The sequence below is a fragment of the Phyllobates terribilis genome, unplaced genomic scaffold, assembly GCF_046119375.1.
Source record: "Phyllobates terribilis strain yellow unplaced genomic scaffold, ASM4611937v1 Scaffold_9__5_contigs__length_417890890, whole genome shotgun sequence".
Taxonomy (NCBI): domain Eukaryota; kingdom Metazoa; phylum Chordata; class Amphibia; order Anura; family Dendrobatidae; genus Phyllobates; species Phyllobates terribilis.
Window position 1 is genome coordinate 387,172,488 of NW_027362769.1, and position 12,856 is coordinate 387,185,343.

General features: G+C 46.8%; 1 protein-coding gene across 1 annotated transcript in view; it reads right to left on the reverse strand.

Annotated features, from left to right (window-relative positions):
• Window positions 1–12,856, reverse strand: part of LOC141162486 (uncharacterized) — an 89,919-nt gene that overhangs the window by 40,423 nt on the left and 36,640 nt on the right. The window contains exons 7-10 of the mRNA XM_073648652.1: window positions 5,093–5,434; window positions 4,467–4,772; window positions 3,750–4,085; window positions 3,275–3,565 (exon numbers count right to left, since the gene is read on the reverse strand). Of these exons, the coding sequence (XP_073504753.1) occupies window positions 3,275–3,565; window positions 3,750–4,085; window positions 4,467–4,772; window positions 5,093–5,434 (1,275 nt within the window). The remainder of the gene's footprint in view (window positions 1–3,274; window positions 3,566–3,749; window positions 4,086–4,466; window positions 4,773–5,092; window positions 5,435–12,856) is intronic.

Consider the following 12,856-nt stretch of genomic DNA (forward strand, 5'->3'; position numbering starts at 1 on the left):
TCAAGGGATGGCTTTTTGAGGATGGGTGTGATCAAGGCATGTTTGAAGCATGAGGGGAAGACACCAGTTGTTAGTGACAGGTTGAAAAGGTGGGTTAGGGTTGGGATGAGGATAGTGGTAAGGTTAGGGATGAGGTGGGACGGGATTGGGTCAAGTTTTCAGGTGGTGAGGTGTGATTTGGAGAGTAAAGAGTAGAGTTGATCGTCCATAATGGTGGAGAAGCTGGTTTTGAAGGAGGATGGTTGACTAGATGTGAGAAGGGGCTGTGGGGACTTTAGGCATAAAGCTTTGTCTGATGGTGTCAATCTTTTGCTTGAAGAATGTGGCAAAGTCTTCGGCTGAGATGAGAGGAGAGGGAGGAGGCGCTGGGGGACGGAGGAGAGAATTAAAAGTTTTGAATAGCTGTTTAGGGTTGTGTGACAGGGAGGATATGAGAGATGAGAAGTATGTTTGTTTTGCTGCAGTAAGTGTGGACTTGAAGGTAGTGAGGGACTGTTTGAATGTGATGAAAGTCTCATTGGAGTGAGCCCTTTTCCATTTCCGCCGGTTTAGTGGGCGAGCTCAGGTATGTGTGAGGGGGGCGACCGAATTGAGAGCTGCAGCTGTTTTGTGGTGTTATATAAAGTGGCAGCAGCATTTGCATCGTGTAATGAACTTATGCCTGTGAGAGGGAAAAGGGATTCAGAGAGTGAGTGTAGGTCAAGGTGTTTGAGATTTCTGCGAAGGTGTGCAAGTTTGTGGAGTGGGGCTTGTGCACTTGGAGAGGAGAGGGAAGAGAATGTGAGTAGGTTGTGGTCAGAAAGAGGGAGAGGTGAGCTAGAGAGGTTAGATAGGGAACAGGCTGGCGAAGATGAGGTCCAGTGTGTGGCCATCTTTGTGAGTGGAGGCCGAAGACCAATGAGCAAGGCTGAAGGTGGAAGTGAGGGATAGAAGCTTCAAGACAGATGAGTGGGAAGTGTCAATGGGGATGTTGAAGTCATCCATTATGATAGTGGGGATGTCAGTGGAAAGGAAATGAAGCAGCCAGGTGGTGAAGTGGTCAAAGAAGGTGGTGGCTAGCCCTGGGGGGCGGTAAACGACGGCCAGTTGGAGGTTGGAGGGGGAGTAGATGCGCACACAGTGCACTTCAAAGGAGGGGAGAGTAATGGAGGCTGACAGTGGGATATGGGTGAAGGAGCAGTTGCCTGACAGGAGAAAACCTCCTCCTCCACCATGCTTGCCATTGAAGCGAGGGGTGTGAGAAAGATGGAATCAACAGTATGAAAGTGCAGCTGGGGAGGCCGTGTCAGAGGGCGTGAGCCAGGTTTCAGTGATGCCGAGGAAAGAGAGTTTTTTAGTAATGAAAAGATCATGGATGTAGGAAAGTTTGTTGCACACGGAGCGAGCGTTCCATAGAGCTCCTGTTAGTGGGACTGGGGAGGCGGGGGCGGGGCGGATGGAAATAAGGTTAGAAGGGTTGCAAGAGTTTGTGACAGATCGTTGATAGGAGGTGGAAGTGACTGTGGGGATATGATGAGAACCAGGATTTGGAGAGATATCGCCTGCAGTCAGAAGGAGCAGGGAAAGTGTTAGCAGGTGGTAGCAGGAGAGAGCATGAGGTGGCTCTGTGTTTGGAGAGACAGGAGTGAATATTGAGGAATAGTTCTGAGGAGGAGGTGAGATAAGTGGGGAGGATGGAGGGAGAAATGAAGAGTTCCTTACTAGGTGTAGGGACTAGGGGGGTTATTAGAAAGTGATGGACTATAGAGGAGAGAGTGAAGACAAACAGGATCATCATTTACTTTGCCTGGGTATCCTGTTTCCTTCAGTTCCCTTCAGGTTCAAATTCAGGATTAATTCAATGCCACACTTGTTTCATCACACTTGGTGAATTCACACTGGCCAGACTACGTCAACCAGACTTAGGCTTCACAATGTATATGCTAGCAAATACATTCAGCTGTTAAGGGGAGGGGAATGGCCTCTGACCCAGGTTTATCAGATAACCACAAATTGGGCCAGAGCAGGATATAATAAAAGCAAAGTAAAACAGGCTGGTCATATAGAAAAGCTGTGGTCAGCGTACAAAACAATTACAAATTTTATGTATTAATACATCTCTTGATGATATCTAATGAATTCTGATGAGGCTGGCTGGTGTACTTACTTATAAAATCAATTTCAGAATGGCTGTATAATCCTGATATTATAATAAGCATTCTTTGCACCCATCCAGCCTGGCTGATTGACAAGCTCCTCAGTGTCCCTCCTCCCTGCTGCTGAACCTCCCTCCTTGACAGCTGCAGCTTGTACTGAGTCGTATGAGATCTCACATGCAGGAGGGACACAGAGGAGCTTTCTGTCCAAGACCTTAACCTTGGACAGATTATGCTGCCTCATCTATATATCAGTGGGGCTGGAGTACTTACTATTAATACTGTATGCAGTTTGTATTGTTTCTAAATATTTCTGTACATTTTATCCACTTTATCTCCTCCAGTGGACGTCCATCACAACTTCACTTATATTTTCTTTTACTATTGAACTGCTTGATTTTGAGTGTTCTGGTCTCTGAGTAAAGTTTCTCCCCGTCTCCTGAGAGATTTGAGTATTGGCGGCATTGATTCACCATTATTGACCTCCATCTACCATTGATCACAGTCTAGTGGATAGAGTTGTGCCGATCCTAGAAGAAATGCTCCTATCCTCCCCATCTACTATCCTCCACACCACTGACTGCTGCTATCCTGATACCAGTAGAACCTTTGTGTCTCTTCATTTTAACGTCGCCAAAATCCATAATGATTACATTAATAGTGAAAATAAATTTTGGATCGGACCAGAGGTGAAACATAGTGCTAATCCTGCACATAAGACTACCAGACTGACGTCACTTCTGGAGCCCTCGGTGCTGCGGCGCGAATTATCAGCCTTCTCAGGCCTCATGTAGCAATGGCTGTATCCAGAAGTGTCCAGGGTCAATCCACAGATCAGGATAACAGTGATGTCCGGTGCTGCAGACATAAAGCTATCAGTGTCCTTATAATGTGACGTGTAAGTGGCCATCCTCCTTCTTATCCTACTACCTTGTCCTGCTGGTCCCATCGCATACACAAGGAATCATTCATAGAGCAGAACACCCATGTCTGGTGATCAATATCACTGCTGCGGTGGAAGAGAACTGTAGTGTGTAAATCAGCCACACTATCACTGCTGCGGTGGAAGAGAACTGTAGTGTGTAAATCAGCCATTACTGCGCTCTGCCGTGTGATTAGTGGTGTGTACAGGGCTTTACCTTTTACACAGAGATCCTGATGCTGAGGAGACGTCAGTGATTCGTGCTCCCAAGTCACTCGCACTCCAGACATGAAATAATCCCAGGGAACTGCACATTCACTTGTAGCATCAAATGTCTGTTCTCCGTCCGTCTGTATAAGTTTCCTGGTGGAAGGTATCGGTTTATCTCCTCCGTACGTCCAAGTAATCTTTATATCTGAAGGATAAAACTTTATAAACCTCGTGCGGCACCGCACTCTGCCTGCTTCACTGAGCGTGAACGTCACCGGCTTCTCCATCTGTGGAATCACTGGGAATAAAAGAGACAATAATTATTATAATGTACAGAATGAAAAAGATTTATTTCTGAAGAATTCTTGTTTAGCCCTAGTTCTGCATAGAATGCAGTTAATGATGACACCAGTGAGGGGCGCTACGTTCGGTGCAGCTCCCTGGATGAGCGGAGTGCACCTGGTGTAAATCCTCCCGCTCACCTCTCCTCATGGCTTTCCCGGTGCTCCGCTCGATCGGATCCTTGAGGCTGGGGTGAGAGACTTTACAGATAAATTCCAGGTCCTCGGGCTGTGATGTGGCTGTGAAGGATAAGGAGGCCGAGCAGGAGTAGGAGTTATCCGCTGATCTCTCTGGTGTAGAAGAGACTTTGTACGGGTAACTCGCACATTGTGTCACAGAATCCCCCGTCTTCTTGTACCAGGTCACCGTCAAGTTATTTGGGAAAAACTCTGAGATTTTGCAGGTGACTGTGGTCTGTTCTCTCAGTTGCAGAATCAGAGGAGTCAGGTCCATAATTCTTGGACGCCATGGATAATCTATAGAATAGTAATGATAGAAATAGAAATGATCACTTTTATGGTAACACTTATTACATGCTTGTTCTTTTTTAAGAAGTCGTCTCATGACAAGAAACACCGTCCATGTGCCTTATGAGGAAATATGGGCTTGATATATGGGGTCCCTATTCTGTGGGGGCCAAAAGTTAGAGTTGCTGTGGTGGACTTGGCCTCACGTCTGACTGTTCAATAGGATGACAGTGGTAACGTTTGTGAGAACACAATTTGCTTATTTCCAAAATATGTCAATGTCCAACAACATAATAATCTGGAAGATGACCGACTGCTGTTCTCTAAGCCCTGGAGACATGGATCCCTCCTTATTTCTATCACAGACTTGTCTTGGGTTCCTCGTCTCACCTTCATGCCCCACACCCATCTCTCTGCTTTCCGCCTTGTCCATGGTTTCATGTTTCCAGGTCACTTTTATTTTACAATCTCTTTGGTTAAAGATTTCCTCCGGGATGTTACAGTTTGTAATAATGGAGAAGGTGCCATCAAGGTTTCCATTGGCTTTCTCCTCCGATGGTTTCTTCTCCTGGGATCGGCCGTAGCTCCATTTGATCATTATGTCTTTGGGATAAAAGTTTAGGAGCGATAAATCTGCTGTCACATCTCCGGAGTCTGTGATGGAGAGCTGGATGGGACGGTCACATGTTGGTTTTACTGAAAGAGAGACATAGAGAATATATCTGTAATACAGAGATTATGTCTGTGGATGATTGCAGGGTCGCCATATAGGCCCTCTACATTATATATACAGTATTTGTATGTACTAAATTGTCATTGTACACAATCAGCAATGCACTGACACATACTGTAACTGGGTACCAATGACGTAAAATTATAGTTCTTGCTGATCGGTGATTGCAGCTCATATCCTTCATTGTATGACACTGTATATACATCATCACTGATTATTAGGGGGTGCCGGTGCTGTAGAGGATGTTACTCGGGGGCAGGATTACACCCACTCCTGGACTTACCCCTCACTTCTAACTGCCCCGTACTCCTCTCCGCCGGCCGCTCCAGGCCGGGATGTGTAACTCTGCAGATGATCTCTGAGCCTTGGTCCTCCAGTGATGGGGTGAGCGTCAGACCCGCCGTACATGTAAATGTCTTGTCTCGCTGCTGCTGGGATCTGTGGAGCGTCATCTTGTATTTCTCACGCGTCTCAATTGTTTCCTCGTTGTCCTTCACTTTCTTAATCCATTTCACAGTGAGATCATCGGGGTAGAAGCGAGAGATTGTGCACTGGAGCTGTGCCGGGCTGCTCACCATCAGACTCGGTGCCAGTATTTCCCCCAGTTCTGGAGGAGACAGAAAACCTACAGGAAGATGAAGCATAAGATTAGTCCGCCGGCCCCAAAAATCTCATGTATGTGCTCATACAGTGTGAGTGACATCTCCAGGTCCTGTCACAATACGGCTGAAGTAATGCAAAAGTGTAATACCCCAAAGTTGGCAGTTGCATTAATGTTTTTACAATGTAAATTGTTCTTGAAATATGACTTTAATTACTTGAATTTATGCACTGCTTTAATGTGTAGTATTCAGCACAAACTATAAGGTTAACCTAACCACTTAGCTGCCAGACAGCAAACAGTTATGTGGATGGAGTTTAGTTTATAAAGTACAACAGCTATGGTTGCTAGTTAGAGGAGTTGCAGTAAAGCAGCCACAGCAAGGATGTAGGAGAGCAGCTCTCTTCCTTTTCCATAGGTCGACATAGCAGGCCTCTGGAAAAAAATGACAATAGATTTTTGATGCCTAAAATAGAAAGGAAATGTGTCATCTTTAACTTTAGGCCTCTTAGAAATCATTTCATCTTCAACTTGCTTAACTGTTTACAATAACAGTAATTGTGACCAGGGGTGCACAAACTTTTACATGCCACTGTAATTGTTCTGCAGGAAAATGTAGTGCAATATTCCTGATTACCCCCTTAATAGGAACAGTTCCCTGGTCCGCAGGTGCACCCAGCGGTGCCAAGATTCAGAGAAGCCCCTGTGGTAAGGCCAAGAAGCAGATGAGGAAACTGATCGCCAACCTCCATGTAATGAAGAATAGAAGGTACTGAGATCTGGAGGCCACTGGGGTGTTGCAGCCCGTATAGAGTGGAAGATATTTGGGAAAACAGGCGTTTAGTTTAGTCTTCCAGGTTAACCAGCAGCTCCTTCGGACTGTCCTAGAGTATATTAAGTATACCTAAATATGGCCCGTGAGGTAAAGGCACTTCCACATTTAAACCAAACCTACAACCGGAAGCATATGCCATCTATATTCAAATGTAGCAATCTTTATTAGTCAAATAACAAAAAAAATATAAAACATTAAAATTGATGAGAAATATCACAGAAAAAAACTCCCATCAATTGGTAGCAGTCAATAATTCCACCAAGGGGAACCAGCGCTCCATAGACTTACAAAATATCGCAGGAAAAAATCACAGACAAAATCGTCAGTAGACATAGAAGTTGTTATGCACAAGTATTCCTAGTTTATACTTCAGGTATCAAAAAGTGCAGCGGTGGTTAAAGTGCATTAGTGCTAAACACATTACAAATTCTGCTAAATCAAATAGAGCAAAAAGTATTTATATACGGTATATATAATGGCAGTTATAGTAGCTCAAAAAGCACACTATTGCACCCAACTATAGAAACCTGTCATATAGAGGAAACGTGCTAAACATAGTATGGACTAAGCCCAGCTTAAGATGTAAAGAATGCCCATCAGGTAGGTATCTAAAACGAAGTGCATGGACGGAGAGTGAATCCTGCTCGACCTAGATAGGGTTATACAATCATGCACAGTTTAAATCAATCTCAAAGTTTAACAAAATAATGCTAGGCATGATATATAAGGGTATACTGGGCAGACTGTCCACCGTAAAGTAAGTCATACATGCATAGTTCTGGAAAGATCGGTACAACCTGAGGAGATGTGGCGGCCCAGACGCGCGTTTCGCTGTACAGCTTCTTCTTGCGCACTGCATGTAAGTTTTGGCGTCATGAACAGGATCCCTATGTGACGCGCCCCCTGGGCCTGTGCTGTGCAGGGGAACCCAGAACCGGATCGCTGGGATGCTGGGGGTTGTAGTCTCCGTGTGGCGGTGACCCGGTCCGTGCCCAGGGTGGTCAAACCAGTGGCAGTCTTAATGTATAGCAAATGTCCGACTACGCCACCCGTGGATTGCGGTCAGTGGGGACCGCCGCTGCGCTGCAGACCGCTGAGGCTGATGTTGTTTGCGCAGCTGAGTATGGGATGACTCCCCACGGGAGAAGTATTGCCTCAGGGCAGCTAATGTGGATGATGATGGGAGTGATGGTGTGAGGGTCCCAGTGCTAATGGTGCTGGTGCGGCAAGGAATCACAGAGACGTGAGGTGCAGTTCAGGATCTTTACTGATGGTACAAGGCAGACCCTCCCGGGAGTACTGGCTAGTATAAGGGGCCTGGTCAGTCTGCGAGCAAGCAGGAGTTCCCCTGGCCAGGTGGAGTTGTAAGCCTCCCCGTTTATCTGCACTCTTCCTGGCTACCTTGCTGTCAGCGGTTACAAGTAACCCACATCCCTGAGTATACCGTGTGGTGGTCACCCGTATGGCTGGTGACTTGGGGCCTTCTGTTAGCCTCCGCTCCTGGATGGCGGCGCTGGTCCCTTCTTTGTGACTGAGCCTCCGGGCTTCTATGGCCAGAGGACCTGGAATCCCCTGCCGGCTGGTTTCTGCTGCTGGGTATATATCCTTCCCCACAGCCTCGGACTCCTGTGTCCGGTTTTAGTAACTTCAGCAAGGGCGAGCTATATCCCTGCTCACAGCCCCTGGCCTTCTGCTTCTGCTCCCACAGAGCTCCTGTTCTCACTTTCCCTCTCCAGGCTCTGACTGCTCTGCTTGTTCTGCAGGCTCTGTCTAACTTAATCCCGCCCCAGACCCAGTTTATAAGGGCAGATTCCTCCCCTCCCAGGTCTGGGTGGGCCGTGTTGCATGTCTAGGGCTCCTGACCAGAGAAACCTCCCACTTGCTCCCAGACATAATATCTCTATTACTGTGGTAACCAGACCCCTGGGGTGCCACATATGTCCTATGTAAAGTTGTCTAAAATAGACTGGCGAAATTAGAAGGCTGTCCCATTGTAGGAGTGTACTACACAAAGGGTGCAAAGAATAGCAGAGCCCATCGCAAAGAAAACCTCTAGCAAAGTATATCAGTAAGGAGGAAAGTCCTGCCTACCAGTGTGAAAAGCAAATCATGTAAATTGAAGACAGCCCCCTAGTGGAAGAGTTAAAGAAAAGACCACGATGCAAACATCAGCAACACGATATTACTGATCCAGAAGACAGAGGAGGAAGCAGCAATACCTATCAGCTCGCCTTCAGCAACCATCTGGGTGGAGGGTGCTGTTCTGAGCAAGGAGAACCAAGCCACAGCCATACCTGAGGAAGAAGTCGCAGGCTTATGACCATCCTGCTGTGAGGACCCGGAGCTATCCATACCATCTATGGAAGCCTGTTTGGTCCTGAGCGAGGATGGTGTTCCACTTCAAGATCTGGCACCAGAGACCAAGAGAGGGTGAAGCCTACAGGAGAACAGGCTGCACAGCCTTGTGGCGAAGTATCATCCACGCTACACCGCAGGCTAGTCCGGAGTAGATACTGGAGTCCTTGGTCCTGTTCCCAGCACCTCAGGGCCATTGCCCAGAAGACCAGGAGTGCATACCGAAGAAACCTCCACAAGACCCAAGTATGGTTCCACAAGGCAGTGGACCTATTTTACTGCGAAGAACAAAAGTAATCTCTTGCGCTTTGGCTAAGGTTCTAGGTCCTATGTCTCAACTGGGGACTGGATGAAGAAGAGCAAGTGGTTCTGCAGATCATTAAACCCATCATCTCAGACCAGCCTAAAGAACCCGAGGAAATCAGTGAGTTGGGTAAAAATGTAATAGACTGGGATGGCACATACATAGAGCAGCTGCTCCTTATTTCATCTGGTTGGTCGTGAACCACCAACCAGCTCCCCCTTAAAAACCCATAAGGCAGCGACTGAATCCTCTACCACCAGGTCGTTTGCAGGCCAAATGTCATTGGTCACGACCTTGTTGCCATCTTGCCAAACCATGACTGAGGCCCCTCCTAGTAGGCCGGTCGCAGGTCTAGCTTCATCAGCTATGCCCCCTTCTTTACCTGAGAAAGATGTGACTGTGCCATTCGCCACCATGTCGTTCACGAGTCCACGATCCAACAATCATGTTTATTTGAACTCTAGAAGAAGCCAAAATGGGTTCGGCCATGGAATCGAGGACTATTATTGTGAAACAATCAAGAAAAGTGCACTACACTGTTTAGATGAAAGCCATTATCAAGAGGGAAATTGAGAGAAGAAGTCTGCGGAGGAGTATGCCAGAGAGTGGCTACCCAGCTCAAAAGCCATAGCATTTGAAAAGCAACTCACCCGTGGCTGCGTCCTGAGTTTTAATAAAAAAAAGGGCTACGGATTCATCCAAGAATTTACCACCGCACTCATTTGTGAACTAGATATCAGTAAAACATGAGTACCTTCCTGATGGGCTGCACAATCTACAACCAGGAGAGATCATACACAGTGGTGTGCCGCCAATTGCGGCAGGCCACACGACTGCTTTGGGGCCCGTAAGCCGGGGGTGCCCAGTGTCAGTGCCCGCACCGGGCCCCCCTCTGTCTGTCAGCACCCACATTGGATCCCCCCTCCAGCGGTCAGCGCGAATGATGATGGAAGAGGGAGCGTCAGCAGGCGCTTCCACTCCCATCATTCTCTCTCGGCGTCTGATGTGTCAGAGCAGTGGGCGCGATGATGTCATTACAGCACACCTGCTGTTCTGAGATGTGCGGCACTTCAAACCATACGCTCAGAAGACCGGAGCATCGGGTGGAACGAGGAGAGGTGACTATTGTATTTTTTTTTTTTAAATCAATGACTGGTGGCCGTAATAGAGTATAGAGGATCATGGGGGTGCACTATATTGTATGGATGGCCATGGGGGGTACATTATATTGTATGGAGGGCCATGGGGGGTGCATTGTATTGTATGGATGACCATGGGTGGTGCATTATATTGTATGGAGGACCATGTGAGGTGCATTATATTGTATGGAGGGCCATGGGGGTGTGTTATATTGTAAGGGGGACCATGGGGAGTGCATTATATTGTATGGAGGACCATCATGAGTGCATTATATTATATGGAGGACCATGGGGAGTGCATTATATTGTATGGAGGACCATGGGGAGAGCATTATATTGTATGGCGGACCATAGGGAGAGCATTTTATATGAAGGACCATGGGCAGTGCATTATATTATATGGAGGACCATTGGGAGTGCATTATATTCTATGGAGGACTATGGAAAGTGCATTATATTCTATGAAGGACCATGGGGAGTACATTATATTCTATGAAGGACCATGGAGGGTGCATTATATTGTATAGAGGACCCTGGGGAGTGTATTATATTGTATGGAGGACCCTGGGGAGTGTATCATACTATATGGAGGACTATGGGGAGTTCATTATATTCTATGGAGGACCATGGGGAGTGCATTATACTACATGAAGGATTATGGGGGGGCGCATTATACTATATGGAGGACTATATGGGGCCCATTATACTATATGGAAGGCTATGTGGGGGCCAGTATACTGTATGCAAGCAATTATACAAAGTTAAGCTTTGTGTGGGGTCCATCATACTGTGTAGGGGCCATTTTACTGTTTGGAAGGCTAGTGTGGTACCATTATACTGCATGGAGGCCTGTGTGGGGGTCACAGTTGGGGGATCATACTGTGTTGTGGTCGCCATACTTTGTCTTGGGAGTTGAGGTGGGGTACAGTAGAGTCATTATACTGTGCATGTGGAGGAATTCATCACGAGGGTATCATACTGTGTTTGGGGGTCACTTTTGTTTGCATCACGCTTTATAGGGGCAATAAAAGAGGAATCTAGGATGTCAGCAGGAGGAAAGTTACTATGTAAAGGCTGGAAACTTGTGAGATGAGATATGCTTTTCTGTGACCCCGACAATTATTATTATTTTTTTTTGGGTGGGGTGGGTTCAATTAGAACTTCTAATATGGGGTCTGATGATTTCTATGTACGCCCCTGGTCATACAGTTTATGAAACTTCCTAGCTGATGAAAGTGGTTCACTGTAGTGGTTTCGAGGCCTAGCACCGCCTCTGATGTCTATGCCTGGAAGAAAGAAAAAGAGAAGGAGAGAGAGGCCCAGCGTCTACTCCTAGAAAAGACCGCTACAGATGACATCCCGACAAAAATACTGGGAAAAGCTATACAGAAGTGCTACCGCTCTAAAAGCCAGTAAATTGCCTTTGATTCCTGTACCATCTACCTACCCGATAGTCCAGGTTACCATCAACCAGATACAGGCGCTTCTCACTTAATTAAAATATCATCAAAAAGTTACTTTATTTCAGTTCTTCAATACAAAAAGTGAAACTCCTATATTATATAGAGTCATTACACGCACAGGGATCTATTATATAGAGTCATTACACGCAGAGGGATCTATTATATAGAGTCATTACACGCAGAGGGATCTATTATATAGAGTCATTACACACAGAGTGATCTATTATATAGGGTCATTACACACAGAGGGATCTATTATATAGAGTCATTACACACAGAGGGATCTGTTATATAGAGTCATTACACACAGGGATCTATTATATAGAGTCATTACACACAGAGGGATCTATTATATAGAGTCATTACACACAGAGGGATCTATTATATAGAGTCATTACACACAGAGGCATCTATTATATAGAGTCATTACACACAGAGGCATCTATTATATAGAGTCATTACACACAGAGGGATCTATTATATAAAGTCATTACACACAGAGGGATCTATTATATAGAGTCATTACACGCACAGGGATCTATTATATAGAGTCATTACACGCAGAGGGATCTATTATATAGAGTCATTACACACAGAGGGATCTATTATATAGAGTTATTACACGCAGAGGGATCTATTATATAGAGTCATTACACACAGAGGGATCTATTATATAGAGTCATTACACACAGAGGGATCTGACGCGCCCCTGGGCCTGTGTCGCGCTGCGGTGCGCACGCGGGAGCTTACCCGGAGCCGGATCCGTGGAGGGTTGTAATCTCGTGGCGGTGACCCGGTCCGTGCCCAGGGAGTCAAACTAGACGGCAGTCTATTAGTAGTAAATAGTTGATGACTACGCCACCCGTTGAGTGCAGCCAGGAAGCTGCTGCTGCAGGGCAGACCGCTGAGGCCGGTGGTAGGATTGTGCAGCGTGATAGTATAACCCCCAACGGGAGGGGTATGGCCTCAGGGCAGCCGACGTGGATGATGGGGGTAGCAGGAACCACTCAGAGACGGTACGGTGTAGTTCAGGGTCTTTACTGGTAACGACAGACCCTCCCGGAGTACTTGCTAGCAAACGGGGCCTGGTCAGTCTTTGAGCAGATGGGATCTCCCCTGGCCAGGCGTAGTTGTAGGCCTCCCAAACTGACTGTACTCTTCTGGCTACCTTGCTAGAAGCTGATGTAAGTAGCCCACGTCCCTGAGTGTACCGTGTGGTGCTCACCCGTATGGCCGGTGACTCGGGGCCTTCTAATGGCTTCCGCTCCACGATGGCGGTGCTGGTCCCACGCGTGTGACCGTGCCTTCGGGCTTCTGGGCCAGAGGACCTGAAATCCCCTGCCCGACGGA